The 18053-nt window shown below is 32.1% G+C and overlaps 1 protein-coding gene across 1 annotated transcript; it reads left to right on the forward strand.

The window, feature by feature from the left end:
- Positions 1-490: 490 nt before the first annotated feature.
- On the forward strand, positions 491-11663 carry LOC144345054 (ninjurin-1-like). Its single transcript, XM_078006736.2, has 2 exons — positions 491-1007; positions 11210-11663. Exons 1-2 carry the CDS (start codon positions 633-635, stop codon positions 11576-11578), a joined length of 744 nt encoding a protein of 247 aa, XP_077862862.1. The 5' UTR covers positions 491-632; the 3' UTR covers positions 11579-11663.
- The last annotated feature ends 6390 nt before the right edge of the window (positions 11664-18053 follow it).

The raw sequence follows: 18053 nt of genomic DNA on the forward strand, positions 1-18053 counted from the left end.
TACATAGCGAATCAATGTGTTTTAACTAAACTGTCGAAATACGCGTAATTCAGTGAATTAATTTTATTTCTCGGAGGAACACTGAAAAAGATACAATGTTAACCGGCATCTATTCTACGGGGTTTCGTTGGATGCTTTGCAGAGCTTTGGTTACTCGATCGCCGACAACTATTTATTTACATCAAATACACATAAGTGTCAAAATAGTAAATTTAGAAATTATTGTTGTTGTATTTCAAATTATAATATATTATGAAATCCATACTTCACTCAGTTCAAAGCATAATATTAGCGTTTATACTTATTCGTTTTCTTTGTATTTTTTTTTTCAAATAATAACCGCACGAGGATGTCGAACCAACCACGTGACAATCATTTTCAAAACATCGTCTACTTCCGGATCAAAGGTAAATAAGATTGGATTATGTATGCTGAAAGAAACCAAACTGTTCAATTTATTTGTAGATTACAAACTGGCGACAATAAACTCAACCATTATTTTACTAATACAGTCGTTTTCGAAATAAAATAAGTAAGTGATCCAATGTTGAGTTTAATTTATAACAGCCAATATTGTAATTTACAATAACAAATTAGTAGTGTGACGCAACGGCGTACGTACACTAAATGTAATGGCTACATCAATGGAGGATGGCGACCAATTAGTATCATCGGGAGACGCTTTCACAGATAATGTATATCAACCGGAACTCGAAGAACAGCCCAGCACTGAGGGGACACCTTTGGTTCCGTACGGCCCGCCGCCTCCACGACCACCACGAATTTTCGCATACGAGAGCCTGGATAGCGAGAAATTACCAAGCGGTCACAGAAAGGGAGAAGAAACCAATAACGGAATGAGCACAAACGAGCACGTCGGGCTCAGAGATGAAGACAGTGATACAGAAAGAGATAATCCATGCAGAGCCAGCGATGTTGCAGCCATTATTATTGATCCAAGCCGTCGAAATGATAATCCAGCTGAATTGCCGACCCCCGTCGCATCGGTAAGTCGTTTTCCTGCATCCAATGCATTAATATTTTGAAATCCGGGGTATTTAATACCATACCTTATAGTTATCGGTATAATAGGTATAATTCATTAACAAAAGAGAATTGTTAATTGATGAATGAAAAAAAAAAAAAAAACTGAGTGATGTTCACAAGTTGTTAAGTTGTTGCAACATAATTAGACAAACATCAACATTACGTGTTTTGATAAGTATGTAAATCAAACACCCGCACAATAGTGCTGTGATTTGTACTGTGATTGAGAATATCACATTCACACAAAGGAATGAATGGAAAGCATTAGCCATGATTTGTTGGACAGTCCATGGTGGGGTTATATAACTTTTATACGTTTTTATACTGAATAAAATCAATCAACAAAGTTTTCAAGTTCTGTATAAAAAATCATAAATATTAATACTCCTACAACAACAATATTGTGAGTGATCAGAAATATGTGAATTTTTAGGTTGGAATCTTCAAAGATTGAACTGAATACTGACTCTACATTGTTATTGCCAAATTATTTGTGATAACAAATTACATGTAAGATTTTTTTTTTTTTTCAAGAAACTGCAGTTCTAAATAAATTGCAGCTGTGTTATCAAGCCAAAAATATGCACGTGATCCTATAAAAAGAAGAGATAAAAAATTAAGTAAATAACGAAATCATGTTTTTGTTCTGGAAACACGTGCAGACAGCAGATGGCCCACATGAACCAACATTTGATTTATATACTGGATCATTACTTGTAAAATTTGTCGTATATTGACCACATTTTTATGGTATTGATTGACCTGTCTATGGTTTTCACCTGAATTGTCAAATTTATAGTTACCTTCATTTAGATACAGGCAAACAGACAGTTGTAATGCTTATCAAATAAGGGATAGACCATTCATATCATAGGGGGGGCTTTGCGGTCAATTGTTTTTCATTGTATTATGACATGATATTTAGTATTATATATCCAACAATAATTATAGATACCTATTTCTATATCACATATTATTCATGTAATCGCATACACATTAAGGAGTAAGATATTAAATATATTTTTTTAAAGATATTCACAGGTTTTTGCTAACTATTGTATTCTGTAGTGAATTATAAGGCAAAAAAAATGATTGGGTTCTGCCAAAATATTGCAAAAAGGGAAAAAAGCTCATCACTGCAGAACTAGAAACATTTTTTTTTAACCTAATGACTAGAAAGTCAATTATGCTCCTTGCAAAATTGTAACAATTTTATTCATTTTTTTGAAACTGATAGTTATTTAAAATAATTAAACACTATTAACTGGATATACGATATGTAAAAATGATCAATATATACAGATTGAATTAATATTTGCACACCTGAAACAAGAATTTGCATAGGAAATTAAAGGACGATTGTTAAAATATGGCTCCCATACTGTGCATAACAATTAGATCAAATGCATTCAAATTCTGTGTAACTACCGGTAAACACATTTGCCAATATGATAGATACTTCACTGACGCACATAGATTTGCATGTAACATAACTATCGATAGTTACACATTCCGTGGTGTATCATAACATTGACTTACTTTAAAAATCTTACATTGAATGAATTACCTTGAAAATATTTTGCTCGGAAATAGTTTTGCAGTTTGTTAAAAACAAAATGACATTTTATGAAGAAACTCAGGGCCAAACATTTTTGCTTGCACCTCTAAAATTCACGCTAGTCCAAATACAATCCTGATTTTTTTTTTTCTTGAAAAGGCTGACCCAACTTGATTTTTTAAAAAAAAATCACAAATTTGATCCTTGTAAGATGGCACATTGACCTACACCTGTATATATTGGTATGTGCAGTGCAGATCCCACATTTAACCACTATGGTACCCTTTAATGTTCTCTTAGTACATTACCTCACTGTTTTGTCATATTCTGTATAATTTCTATCATTCAAAGTGGACAAGATAATATTGTCTTATTATTCATGTTGAAAAAAAATTGTCTGCTCAATATGTTGGATGTATTTTTTTTCACTAATATTCATAAAAATTTTTTACGATTGTTGAACAAATTTTATGAAGTTTTTAAATCTGATAATAATTAATAAATGCAATATGACAATGTGAAACACTTGAATAACTAGCTTATATGTTACTCTGCCTGCATTTGATGGGGAAAGACCCAGAGAAAAAGTTTCTGGTTAATTTGTTTTTGAAATTGTTTTTATTATTTTAAAATTGTGATGCAAAATGTGCCTTGGCATGAAAAAAAATTGTTAACTTATTAAAAATCCAGTCAAAATCCTAAGAACACACACATTTTTAACTGATATGCATGGTGACCAGATACCAGATTTTTGTTCATGGTCATATCGAATATATACACCTGAACACCTCCACAGACATGCCAAAATCAGTGAGGAAAAATTCTTTCAATACTGAAGTGTCCTTTTCTACTTGTCTCTGCACGGTTGACTGCATTTAGAAGACTATCTACAAAGCTGGGTATTTTGATTGTCAGAGTCTCGTGGGACTCATGCATTATTTGCCTTAATTTGTCTAAGTTACATGTAGATTTCTTCCTGACCAGAAGTACCCTGTGATTAGTCTCAACTGGATTAACAGTGACTTCATCTGCGTTTGTGTGTCCAATTGACTGTCCACACCTATATCTCAAACATGCTCAGATTGACCAAGTATCTAACCTATCATGTCACACATGTGCACATATTTGTTCCGATTGCTGATAAAATCACATTCCATAAATATGAATTTCTATAAAGAATCATTCCTTGTCTAATTTTTACACACATTGAAAAATACACTAGCCTCACACCGGGGACCTAAACAAAATTTCCCAGACCATTGCATTTTATGTACATTTGTCCAATCGCAAATTTGAAGCAATAACTTCAGCATTACACCGTTTTGATGCAGTTGATCCTAATTGTCTAGCTGCATAATCCATACTAATTCTTTTCAATCGCACAAGTGGCATTCGTATGATGATGAGAATAATGGTTTTAATATTATTGAGTAGTTATTTATAAATTTTTCAGGCTTTTTGTGAAGACCATTGAAATCAGCTGGTAAATTTAACAGCCACTCTTATATAACAATGACTAACTAAGTCCACCAATCATAATTTTAATTTATTTCAAATTATCAAATATAAACTTTAACATAAAAAATAGTAAATGTATGTGCAAGTGATAATGATTGATGAAGTAGGACAAGGTTATTTATTTAAGTTATTTGTCTTTATGGTTGCTGGTATTATCACTTCAAAATAAAATTTTTATTTTTAATCGTGGTAATATAACATTTATTTATAATGTTATTATTTGATTGACAGGCAAGATGTTTTATTAATAGTGACATGTGACTGGCATCATAACCTAATTTCTATAGCAGACGATCAGTCAGTGTGTATAGATGTCAGCCATTTCAGCGGAAACAAATATGCGTGCTTTTGTCTTGTCTATTGAGTTTTTTGAATGCTGAATATTGATTTTCATATTTTGTTGGTTGGTCCATGGTTGATATATTAATTAGGACTATACAGATAATTTTTTTTTTTTATAGTGTACCTAAATCATCATGACATGTAAACAGACCGTCTTTTTAAATTTAGTTTAGCTTTTTGACTTTTGACTGCCATTTTTGTTTTTTAGACATATTTAGACACACAGTTACTAAAAAATATTCGCTGCATTCATGTTTGCCTTCTCCTACTCTAAAAAAAAATATATTTCCAGTCGAAACAATTGTCATCTAAAGCAACAAAGTCTTAACGAGATGACATTGTCAAAGATGCACGGGAATCAAGCCAGAACTGAAAAATTGTGATATTTACTTCCGTAAACATGGAACTCCAGAGGCTTATGGGAAAATTTTACGCCATTTTTGCTTTACTTCCTATCCAGAATATGCTACATGTGTTGTAACTATGTTTTTGTTCTGACCACCGTATTATAATAATCTGACAAGTGGCTTGTTTGTTTTTCCTTTTTTTAGCTGTTTACAGAGAAAAAAAAAGTTGAGTAATCGTTTTTTTAACCGTCCTTTTTTAGTAACCATGATGGACATTATACATAATGTTTTTGATGCATGTTAGTTTGCTTTGTGTTTTGATACTTAATGGCTGACTGGTTTGTTATTTTAATACCATTTTTCGGGAATACTAAAAATCGTGTCATAAAACAGTGAAAAAACAATTTTGACCCCAAACTTCGACCTGAAAGTCCACCAAATAGTCTACAATTTTTTGCGATATTGGGAGTGTTTCAGAGAATTTTATTTTTTGCTCAGTAGTTTTTTTTTAAATTTATTCCTGGAAGTTGAAGGCCAAATATTCTCAAAATTATTTCTGTATTATCTCCCTATATGAAAAGCATTGAATCCAAAGATCTTTACTATAATTGCTTGCAGCTCACTAGTAGTACAATTATCTTTTTGAGATTGACAACTTGAAATGTTTTCTGCATGTTGAGTGTGAGCTAGAATTATGCTTAGAAAATGGTGGCAGTTGGGCAACTTTAAAAATAAACAAAATTGTGTGTGGTACCTTGCACCCCAATCCAGTTATTGCACCATGGAATCATGGGATACTATTGTGATTATTGTTTAAGCAACTAATATGTTTATTGTTTCCCATTGTATTTTTCAATCCAGTAAGAAAATAAACTGAAAATTAATCCAAACAAACTCATACTTTACTAGTAAGGTCATTCATTTAGCTGATCACATTTTGTTGTTTTAAAAGTGTTACTGGTATACTAGTATATAATTGTTGGTTTAGACACAACTTATTGGAAAAAAAATCCAAAAATATCTCTTTTGGAACTATTTCCTTAAAAAATCATATTAAAGCGTTATTTCATGAAAAATACAAATTGCCATATTTGCCATTGGTGTTAGACGACATTTTTTATGCAAAAAGTAATTCTGTGACTAATGACTATATCTGAATATTGTGAGCGATAAATTGTAATGGTAGCCACCCACCTTAATATTTGTGAAAGAACTGTGAAAATTTCAGTAATTTAGGATAATTAGATGCCCTTAATCAACTTGCTGTGATGCTTTTCATAGCATCAATAATTTTAAATGCACACATTTCTGTTCTCATATTGCAGCTTTCCACACTTATTTATGTTGCTACATTTACATGTACACAAATTTAGACATGCCCTTTTATCGTTAAATTTTATAAGTATAAAATACTCATTCAGCTGATAGCAGATTGTTTAGTGACCTTTACAAATTTCATAATCCTAGTAACAAAATTTCCTTTTTTTTTTTTGAAAATCCTCTTCAGATCTCTTTATTCCCTTTTATATGCAAAATAGAATTGAGTTGTCCCTAAAATAGTACAGCTGTGCCATTGCAGCTTTTAACCATTGGATTGTTTAAAAAGATTAAATCATTAGCATACGATCGGTTAACGTGTTAACGCATGAATTGCATATTGATTTCTTTGTTTAGTAAATTCACTTCGCAGACCTCTATTTGTGAAATAGAAATGTATGTGTTTCAGCATAAACCATATTTATTTTTAATTTGACTTGGGATATAATTAAAGCAAGTATCCGTACTACGTTTTTTTTCTTTTGTCTAGACAAAGTAAAAATAGTTTTATTATTGAGATTATATCAGAGTCATCGGGCTCATTCCTGTTTTTCTAATGTATGTATTTTATAGCAGTCTTTCTAAAACTATTAATAAAGAGGTATGCTACCATGCATGTCTCTTAATTAATTTTTGACTCCCATGTGCGAAGCACAAAATGGGAGTCTTTGCAGTTAGTGTGTCTGTATGTGTGTGTGTATGTGTGTATGTGTGTGTGTGTGTATGTGTGTCCGACTGTTCCACTGCTATCTCAAGAACCATACATCGGTTTTTGATGAAACTTGGTGCATAGATGCTCTGGGCCAATGCGCAGATTTGATTAGGTTTTGGTAAAAATCCATGCTCGTTAATTACCTAATTTGCATGATAATTAGCTAATTTTTAGCTGTTCTATGACTGTTCCACTGATATCTAAAGAACCACTCATTGGATTTTGATGAAACTTGGTACATAGATGCTCTGAACATATGCGCAGATTTGATTAATTTTTGGTAAAAATTCGTGCATATTAATTACCTAATTTGCATGATAATTAGCTATTTTTTAGTGGTTCCATGACTGTTCCACTGATATCTAAACAACCACTCATTGGATTTTGATGAAACTTGGTACATAGATGCTCTGAACTAATGCTAGGTTTTGATTAGTTTTTGGTAATAATCCGTGGATACTAATTACCTAATTTGCATAATGATTAGTCAATTTTCGGTTTTTCCACTGATATCTCAAGTACTAATCATCACATTTCAATGAAACTTGGTACATAGATGTCATACGACACTGCACAGACCTGATAGTTTTTATGGTAATATCAGTACATATTAATTACCTAATTTGCATAATTAATTAATTTTCAGCATTTGATATAAGTAGTTAGCATTACATTTCAATGAAACTTGGTACTTACATACTCAAGGACTATGCAGAGATTGATTGTTTTCGATAAATATTTGTGCATATTAATCACCTAATTTCCATAATTAGTTAATTTTCAGCTTTTCCACGGGTATCTCAAGTACTAATCATCGCATTTCAATGAAACTTGGTACATAGATCCTTTAGGGCTATGCAGAGACCTGATTAGTTTTAGGGTAAATAATTGTGCATATTAATTACCCAATTTGCATAATTAATTTTCAGCTTTTTTACTGATATCTAAAGTACTAATCATCACATTTCAATGAATCTAGAATTATGCAGACCCAATTAGTTTCTGGTAAATATTTGTGCATATTAATCACCTAATTTGCATAATTAACCAACTTTCACACTGATATCTCAGGTACTATACATCACATATCAATGAATGTACATGGATGCTGTAGGACAATAGACATACCTGAATAATTGTGGGTTAAAATCTGTACATATTAATTACCTAATTTGCATAATTAACCAATTTTAAGCTTTCACACTGATATCTAAAGTACCGTAAAAACTCCAAAATTTCGACCGGTTTTAAATAATTGGTGTTAGAAATGTGACGTGTTTTTAGAGTCAAAATTAAGGTGCATTTTCGGACGGTCGAATTTTTCAGAATAGAAATCAGCAAAAAAAAATGGGGATGATAGACAGTGTGCTTCATTAGTTTTTAAAAAATGCAATGTCCGTCAATTGACGTAAACTTCCTCATGTTTCACGGTAAAAGCAAAGGTCGTGGCCGAGTTGTAACTCAAAATCTAAACAAAGTCATCAATCAGTGAGTATTATGACAAGCAAAACAAAACATCAAGACGCGGAGAAGAGGTCAGCACAAAACTAATAGGTCAAAAGACAAAGCTGTCTCGCACTACCTAGGAAAACTTGCGAATGTTCGAAGTACAGGTACCCATTGGACAAAAGATACATGGAAGTTTAGCAAACGATCTCCCCGACCCAGTGCAATGTATTCGGTTAGAATCAAAGCTCACGTGTCCTTTATTTGAGGGACCAAATTCTGCCGTAAATTCGCCCTTGGATTAAAAAATAAAATGGGATTTAAGAAAATAAAATGGGACTTTTAAGGTGTATTTTGGCGTCATTTTTCGGACATTTCAATCAATCCTGCCGGCTAAAATAGAGTCCAAGTTTTACCGTAGTCATTGACGTCTGTCTATTCAAAAGTACACGTGTATGATTTTTATCGTGACTAGCGTGAGCGGGTAAGCTTCCTTTCGAGAATGAGCTGTTATCACTGTGAACAATGTTAAATTATTCTTCAGATGACCAGTTTATTTTTTAAAAACAACTAATTTTTTTATTTAAAAAAAATCATGCCGTTTTCGCATCAAAATCCAAGCCAAAATATCGTACTACAACATCAATCTCTTCCGCATTGCGTTCAATAACATTAACATATTTAAATAAGCTATGGTAATTTGAACACATTGGCATCATCCAGCTTTTTGATTGGTTAATTAGCGATTTGACCTATTTGACCTAAGAGAACATGGCGGATATCCTACAGCATCAAACGTTTATGCGAGACCGGAATCATTCGCTTACGATGAAACTAAGTTGACTTTTATTTGTATTTCATAACCATTCAACAAATTTATTTTGTGTACATTATTATAATCACTACTGAGTACAGTAATAATCAACAATTCAGAAACGCAGCATGCCGAGATTTTTGTGTTCGTTTTTATTTGAAACTTCGTTTATTTCGAATATATTTTCGTTACCAATAAAATAAAAATCTCTCAGTCAATCAGAAACCCGGATTCATGCCTTTGAGGAAGGTCCCGTTTGAACGCTCACATCGTTTTTTTTTTCGTTTGGGGGAAAACTAAAACTGGTCGCAATTTTCGAATAAGAATGAGTCGGCAATTTTTAGTGGAGTCGAAAATTTGGAGGTAAATAAAACACCGAAACCCGGCAAATAAATAGGCGGTCGAATTTTTAGAGGGGTCGAAATTTTGTAGTTTTCACAGTACTAATTATTCCATTTCAATGAAACTTAGTACAAAGATGCTCTAGGACAATGTACAAACCTAATTAGTTTGGGGTAAAAATCTGTTCATATTAATTCCCTAATAAGCATAATAATTCATAATTTTTTGGTTCTAATCACATTTCAATTAAACTTGGAGACATAGATTTTCTGTTACATTGCGCAGACCTCATTAGTTTTACACTCAAATCTGGTCATATTAATTTTCTGATTTGCATAATTAGTTTTCAGCTAAGTAATTTCGAATTATATTTAATGTGTCTCCAATACTCTCAGCACATGGGAGTTCTTTCTAAGCTTTCTTTGATTATTTGTTATTGTTGAGACATGTCATATAATATGCAAATATTAATTATTTGACTTGTTTTCACTCAAAATCGTCAATCAGAAATTGACATACATTTGTAACCCCAAATTTCATTCCAAATTCTGATCTATGATACTTCTATACACACAACTTTTTTAATGCTTCTTCTTCTTGACAATCATGATTTCAATATGCCAGAGTTTATTGAATTAAAGACACAAAGAACATACATATTAACTCAGACTGAAGGAATTATGTTTCCCTCCCCATTAATGTTCTATGAAATATGAGTGATGTACAAACTCCTAAAAATACATCTTTTATAATTGCATGCATAATTGATCAGTTGATACAGGTTATAATCATGAAGTCATTAATCATATTTATGTGATATGATTATGGATAAAAATGATTTCAGTCATTAATCATATTCTATGTGTTATGTATTGAAATGATTTCAGTCAATAATCGTTCAATGTAATGTAATTTCTGTCAATCATATTTGAGTTATATGATTATGTATAGAAATGATTTCAGTAATAAGTTATATTCTATGTGTTGTTTTGTATGGAAATGATTTCTGTCAATCATTCTATGTAATATGATTCCTGTCAATCATATTTGAGTTATATGATTATGTATGGAAATGATTTCAGTAATAAGTTATATTCTATGTGTTGTTTTGTATGGAAATGATTTCTGTCAATCATTCTATGTAATATGATTCCTGTCAATCATATTTGAGCTATATGATTATGTATAGAAATGATTTCAGTAATAAGTTATATTCTATGTGTTGTTTTGTATGGAAATGATTTCTGTCAATCATTCTATGTAATATGATTTCTGTCAATCATATTTCAGTTATATGATTATGTATAGAAATGATTTCAGTAATAAGTTATATTCTATGTGTTGTTTTGTATGGAAATGATTTCTGTCAATAATCATTCTATGTCATATGTTTTTCAGTCATTGATTACATTCTCTGATAAGTTTTATATATAAAAAAAAGTGATTTCAATCATTAATCTTAATCTGTGATATATGTACTAGTAGTCGCCTTGGGTGAATTTTTATTCACTGCCCAGAAGTTTAGGGAGAGAGTATCATGTGACCTCAGGAATAAACATGATTCTAAGCAAACACTTACAGATCTCTACCCTGAGACAAGTTGCACAAAGAGGGTCAATATATGTCGTTTCGCTTCCAGCCAGTAGAAATTTCCACTTGTAGGCAGATATTTAACTATATCAGCTTCAGTTTGGTACATGAGCTTTGTTTTTTAACATTTAAGCTATGTCTTTATCTACTGACTTTCATTTCCTTTTTCTTCTCAGCATGGCTTACCACAACAGATAAATATGAATCATTATGCAACAAAGAAAACAGTGGCCACAGGGCTGTTGGATGTATGTCTTCTGATGGCCAATGCTGCTTTGTTGAAATCTGTGCTCCAACAAGGTGACAATTATGAATTTTTTGGCTTCCTGATCAGTATGTTAATCTTTGCAATTCTCACCGAGATCGCAACTGGAGTACTCCTCCTCCTGATTGGACGAGATGATTTGAATAACATCTATAAACAGAGGAAGATTGATTGGCTGAATAACATCGCTACTGCATGTGTGTTTGCTGTTACTACTCTTAATATATTCATAGCAGCATTTGGATTGAAAAATACCACTCTTGCTGAAAACACAACTTGATGTTTTTATACACTTTATTCTGTTGACGAGATCGATCACGAGAAAGGTGGGGGTGCATATATACCTTCCAATTCTATGACACGACTAAAAATGAAAAATGAGATCTCATTATTATATCACTATTGCAGCATTTTGATTTCACACAAACTGTGCCAAACTGATCTCATATGATGAGATTTCCATCAGATCACTCAGCAGTCCTGTTCCTTTCACGTCATTGACCCATATATATGTTATGTTATTTTATTTATTTATTTATTTATTTATTTATTTATTTATTTATTTATTTATTTATTTATTTATTTATTTATTTATTTATTTATTTATTTATTTATTTATTTATTTATTTATTTATTTATTTATTTATTTATTTATTTATTTATTTATTTATTTATTATGAGCTGTATTTATATCTAATCATTCCAGATTTAATTTTATTTGAAAATCATTCCAAAATTTGTTTGAATTCATACACAGTGCAATATTGCAATTTATCATGTGCAATTTCGAGAGAAAAAAAAAACCTGATGTTTTTAAAACCTGTGCAATATATCTACTTTGATGATATCATATGATTCATATTCTGTCATATTGAGAATCAGTGAGATTCATCATGGTAATCCTTTGACATTGATTTCACCGATACACGTCATATAAATTCCTTGCTATCATATTATAGTAAGATAATTGGTAGTCTGATTGTAATCACTATACACTGTGTAGGCGGATACCGGGTAACCACATCCTCATGATCTTTATTCCATAGTCACATCACAATTAATATATATAAGTCGTATAGCTTTTTATACAGTTGGACCTCAGTTATCTAAATTTCTGATTATGATACGATATGACCTATTGTATCCTATTTTCCATGGTTGGATTCATTTTTAATCATAACTATCAATCATGTGAGCAGCCAAAGTAATTTTGACTGATAAACTGATAGTTTTATTGATATTTTCAAATTTGTACTTATAGTGTGTTAAGTACCTTGATGGTAATTGGTGTCATGACAATGACCATAGAAAGTTATAAAGTATGTGAAATGTGATTTAATTTTTTTGTTTAAGTGAATTTTTAATGTTGTTACCGTGCAAGTATAGTAGTATCTATCATTTTTATTCATGGCTTATTTTAATACCATTTTCAAGTATTTCCAGATCAGTATCTCTATTGCAGTATTGTGTGTGGTGTCTCGCTATAATTTCTCTGCCTTAAAGTGGGATTTGGATGTGTATTTCATGATGCTTTTCAGACTGCACAAAGAAAACCAATCTGTGCTGAATTGATACGAGGAAGTAGACTAAACATGTATAATATTGTTAAGTGAATAGTACATTAGCAGCGTTGTCTCCGGGTGTTCACTCCACTAGATTATGAGTAATTACTTTATGGAATCCATGCTGTGTACCATATTTTCTCTATTAGAAACGCATATACAGGTGTATGAGAGGAGAATTAATCTGATGTTGATTCTTGCCAGTAGAAGCACGTTGTAATTGCTTCTTATAGCGGAAATGTTTTAATTTTTTAGTTCACAGTACTTTTAATTGATCATGTCACAAATTTTATTTATTTATTTATTTACAGTGTAGATATAAATTGCTTATTTATTCTTGAAGTAGATGGAAGGGAATATTTGAACTATGCAATAATGGTGGATGACTGAAGAAATGTTGTCATACTCTTTGATAATCCATTAAAATGAAATTGAATTCAGATGCACACTGAGACAATTTATTAGGTCAGTCAAATACTGTAAAAGAATTAATTATTCCCTGTTTTTTAATTTAGCTTATTTCGCTGACTGGAAAATGTGCTAAATTAAAACCCAGTGAATTTAGCATAGAACACATTATCTAAATGGTAAAACCGTGAATTTAAAACCCACTGAATATGCCTGAAATGGTAAATCAGCGAAATTTAAACCCAGTGAAAATTAGTCATTTTACAGTATTTTAAATCAGTACAAGACCATGAAGACTAGGAAAACACATTGAAAGTGTCACAGTTGTTGTACCACATCATGTTCATTATAAGTCCAATGTGCTGTATCATACCAATACGTGTGTGTCTATCTACCGGGTAGTGCTTGGAGTACTAATAATGTCTATGCATGGTAACACTGGTAGATCACACATCTCATATTGAGATACAAACTGTTGTACATGTATCACAAGATATAACTACTGTAACTGGTGGCAAATGTGCCAAAATGAAGCTGTATATTTTGACATGTTAAAAAGAATTTATTGAAAGGGAACCCCTCCCCATAACAAATTGAAATGTGCAATAAAACGTCTGAAAATGGAGCCATGTACATTTTATTTTTGGGATATTAGAATGTTATAAAACATTTGGCCTGAATTATGACTAAATTATGATTATTTTGTACTTAACTATTTATAGTGTATGATGTATGCATACAAATATTGAAACAAGCTGTTGCTGTACAGCATATGGGAGTTGGTGCATGCGATACCAACATTATTAGTCATCCAAAAAAAGGCTGGGGTGATGCTTAAAACGATGTAAAATGTACTTTATATGTGGATTTTTTTGTTTTAATTACAAAAAGAGACATTCCAGTGTGAATAACTAATATGTTTGTGTCCACCCACACCTATGACATTGTCATGACTGTGACCATTCCACTTTTTCAGGAGTTGTACTTAAATGTTTTTATGGGTTCTTATTACCGATATATATAATGTAGACACTATAGATATGAAAATATCCAATTATTTTGCATACTTCGAGAAAAACTATTATTAATTCCAACTTAATTATCTAATTGTTGTGTAGAATGTTATATTTCTAACAGAAAAAAATCAATACTTTTATTAACCCGATCAGCTGATTTACCAGTTACAGCCTTGCCAAGCTCACAGAATTGATCAAGGAAATTTTAATATTCAGTTGTTTTTCAGTCCCCATTCAAATAAGGAAGAAAAATGGGACTTATAGATTGACCTCTGTGCATCTACATCATTATCAGACATAGACATACTGGATCAATCACGTTCAAATTCCACTGAGATCATTTCGGAACCAAATCTCTGGCATGCATTTGAATATTTTTTCGTATTATGCAGAAAATATAATTCAGTCAGTGACAACTTCTACTTTGTAAATGCTAACTACTATGCGGATCTTTATTTATGTGTTTTTTATACAATCTTGTCTTTTTAAGCCCACCTAAAGTTTTTATATAACACACAATGTGGTGTAATCAGGGATTACAAATTTTTCGTGTGCTTCCAGTTTGACTAATGCTTGTCTTAAAGATATGTGTTAATTATACCAATAATGTAGTACTTGTTTCATAACAAGTGCACAAGCGTCATATCAATGTGTGCGGGAAAAGTCAGTAGAAATATATACACCATATTTGCTCTATTAGAAGCACATCTCCAATAGAAGCGCGTGTACTGTATTTGCTCTATTAGAAGCACATCTCCAATAGAGGTGTATGTACTGTATTTGCTCTAATAGAAGCACATCTCCAATAGAGAGGTGTATGTACTGTATTTGCGCTATTAGAAGCACATCTCCAACCAATAGAGGTGTGTGTGCTGTATTTGCTCTATTAGAAGCACATCTCCAACCAATAGAGGTGTGTTTGCTGTAATTGCTCTATTAGAAGCACATCTCCAACCAATAGAGGTGTGTGTGCTGTATTTGCTCTATTAGAAGCACATCTCCAACCAATAGAGGTGTGTGTGCTGTATTTGCTCTATTAGAAGCACATTTCCAACCAATAGAGGTGTGTGTGCTGTATTTGCTCTATTAGAAGCACATCTCCAATAGAGGTGTATGTACTGTATTTGCTCTATTAGAAGTACATCTCCAATAGAGGTGTATGTACTGTATTTGCTCTATTAAAAGCACATCTCCAACCAATAGAGGTGTGTGCTGTATTTGCTCTATTAGAAGTACATCTCCAATAGAGAGGTGTATGTACTGTATTTGCTCTATTAAAAGCACATCTCCAACCAATAGAGGTGTATGTACTGTATTTGCTCTATTAGAAGCACATTTCCAACCAATAGAGGTGTGTGTGCTGTATTTGCTCTATTAGAAGCACATCTCCACTAGAGGTGTATGTACTGTATTTGCTGTATTAGAAGAACATCTCCAATAGAGGTGTATGTACTGTATTTGCTGTATTAGAAGAACATCTCCAATAGAGGTGTATGTACTGTATTTGCTCTATTAGAAGCACATCTCCAACCAATAGAGGTGTGTGTGCTGTATTTGCTCTATTAGAAGCACATCTCCACTAGAGGTGTATGTACTGTATTTGCTCTATTAGAAGCACAAATATGGTGTTACATTTAATAAAATTGAATGTTGAATACTGCTTTGTGGAATAGTGTGAATGTTGTGATTGCATGTTTATTTGTAATGCTTATACATGTATAGGTCAATTTGAAAAGAAATTCATTTTAATCATTACCATATATACCACCTACAAGTATTTTTATCAAAATTCTAGTTCAGTAACTTCATTTATCTTTGACACAATGCTTAATTATATTAATCTGGTAAACTAACATACTGACAGATCTTAGTAAATACAAGTGATTGGTTTATGTGGATGCAGACTTAAATTTCAACATTGTATCTGAATTGAGTGTAAAATCAGTAAATTACGGTGTTTAAAGGGCGACAGTCATTGTGTTTGAAATGGGGGGTCCATGTAGTGTGTAAATTAAATCATTTCCACAAAGTTCAACTGCTTGCTGACTGGAGTTTGTAGTTTCACTATTTGACAATTCAATCACGTTTCATCAATTGGCTCTTTACTTAATTATTCATACTCGTATGTGGTACTACGGTGGTATTTAAAAGTTGTTAAAGGGCGGTAGCCGCATCGCACAATGTCATATTCCATATTGACCCATAGCGATGTACATGTGCAATATCGTATACATTGTTTTACACAAAAACAACCATCAAATGTAAACTAAACTTTTCACAGTATGATGGTTTTCAGAGTAAATATTAAGCGATGTTATTTTCTTAATTCATTTTTAACTACAGAATAAATACTTGCGATAACATCAAATTATGTCTCAGTGTCTTTGTATAACTAGTTTAATCAACCATTATACCATGTTCGTTTCTGCGACTCATTCAAGCCTCTTGTTTAATTTCGTAAACCCATGCATTGTATTGTAGTTGCAATTCTTGCATTCACATGGATGGTGTAGACTGCCACTGTAAATCACTTTTCATGCAGATTGAAAATTGGGCCAACATTGGATTCTGTTGATCAAGGATGGGTTTAACCATCACAGAATGTAAATCCTTGGTTCAGTTAGATCTTCAATGCATATTTTATGTTCAAATTGAGCCTTCAATATTACATGATGGGAATTGAATTCTTAATGAGAAAATGACAAAGCTTTCAATGAAACGATTTTAGTTGTGTTTATGTAAATTCACAGCATTTCTCCAGTTTGCTGTGGTAGGAGATGAACATGTTTTTTTGTAACAGAACACACCACCAAATTTGGTAAAATAATTATTTTATTTGTTCAATGCAATTTTTAAAGATACATTTCCATAACTTGCAATTCTAACCTTTCAAATTTCCATGTAGTATAAAAATTATCTCATACACGTTACGTACTACATTACAAAATAATTTACAAGATTGTCTTGAAGAGAAAGGTTAATATTAAGGCACTTTAGTGGTTGAGCGAAACATCAACCGTAAAAAAAATATATATACAAGTGCAAAAACTACCTATAAAGCAAAATTATAATTTTATAGTTTTATACAGATCTCGCTGGACACAAGATGGGGCTATTTGAGACTTTTTAATTAGGGTATATGTTTGATATATGAACCTTTAACTGGGCTACTGGTATGTGGAGGGCAAGTGATGCAGCAATTTATATCAAATCATGTCGCTGGCCTAATATCATTGTAAGCCAACACATGCTATCCCAGGGCTTCCATATGCAAATGCTATTAAAACATGAATATGTCTGGTACTGCACAAAGGCGTGCACAGTACAATGTTTTTTTTGAAGCTTACAGGGCAGCAGTAATTATTGCTTGAGGTTATTATTCTTACCCCTCTGTCTCTGTCTATGTCAAGGACAAATCCAAGATTACAGAAAGCTACAAGGTTTGAAAGTTCAATGTCATAATTTCAAGGATGGGGTAACTATTTGTATCAGTAACATAACTACAGCACCATGTGGTGAGATTCTGTATGAACACTTTTTGTTCAAGGTTCAGATGCACAGGCATGAAAATGACATTGAGTGACACGAAGAAATCAAGTTTCATAAGATAGAAGTCCTTTCATTTTTACACGTTATCTCTATATCACACAGTATTCTGTGTTTAAGTAATGACTTCCAAGAAGTCAAGGTTCCACAAACACAAGTCATGTTCAGATAGTAATAGTGGACATCCTGGAAGCATAGTTTTTAAATGGGACGTACAACTTTT

Source organism: Saccoglossus kowalevskii, chromosome 3 (genome assembly GCF_978046115.1).
Source record: "Saccoglossus kowalevskii chromosome 3, keSacKowa6.1, whole genome shotgun sequence".
Taxonomy (NCBI): domain Eukaryota; kingdom Metazoa; phylum Hemichordata; class Enteropneusta; family Harrimaniidae; genus Saccoglossus; species Saccoglossus kowalevskii.

Coding starts and splice junctions, on each gene's coding strand:
- LOC144345054 (XM_078006736.2), top strand. CDS start 633: ATGGCTACATCAATGGAGGATGGCGACCAATTAGTATCATCGGGAGAC. Junction 1,008..11,209: donor TGCCGACCCCCGTCGCATCG/GTAAGTCGTTTT, acceptor TTTTCTTCTCAG/CATGGCTTACCACAACAGAT.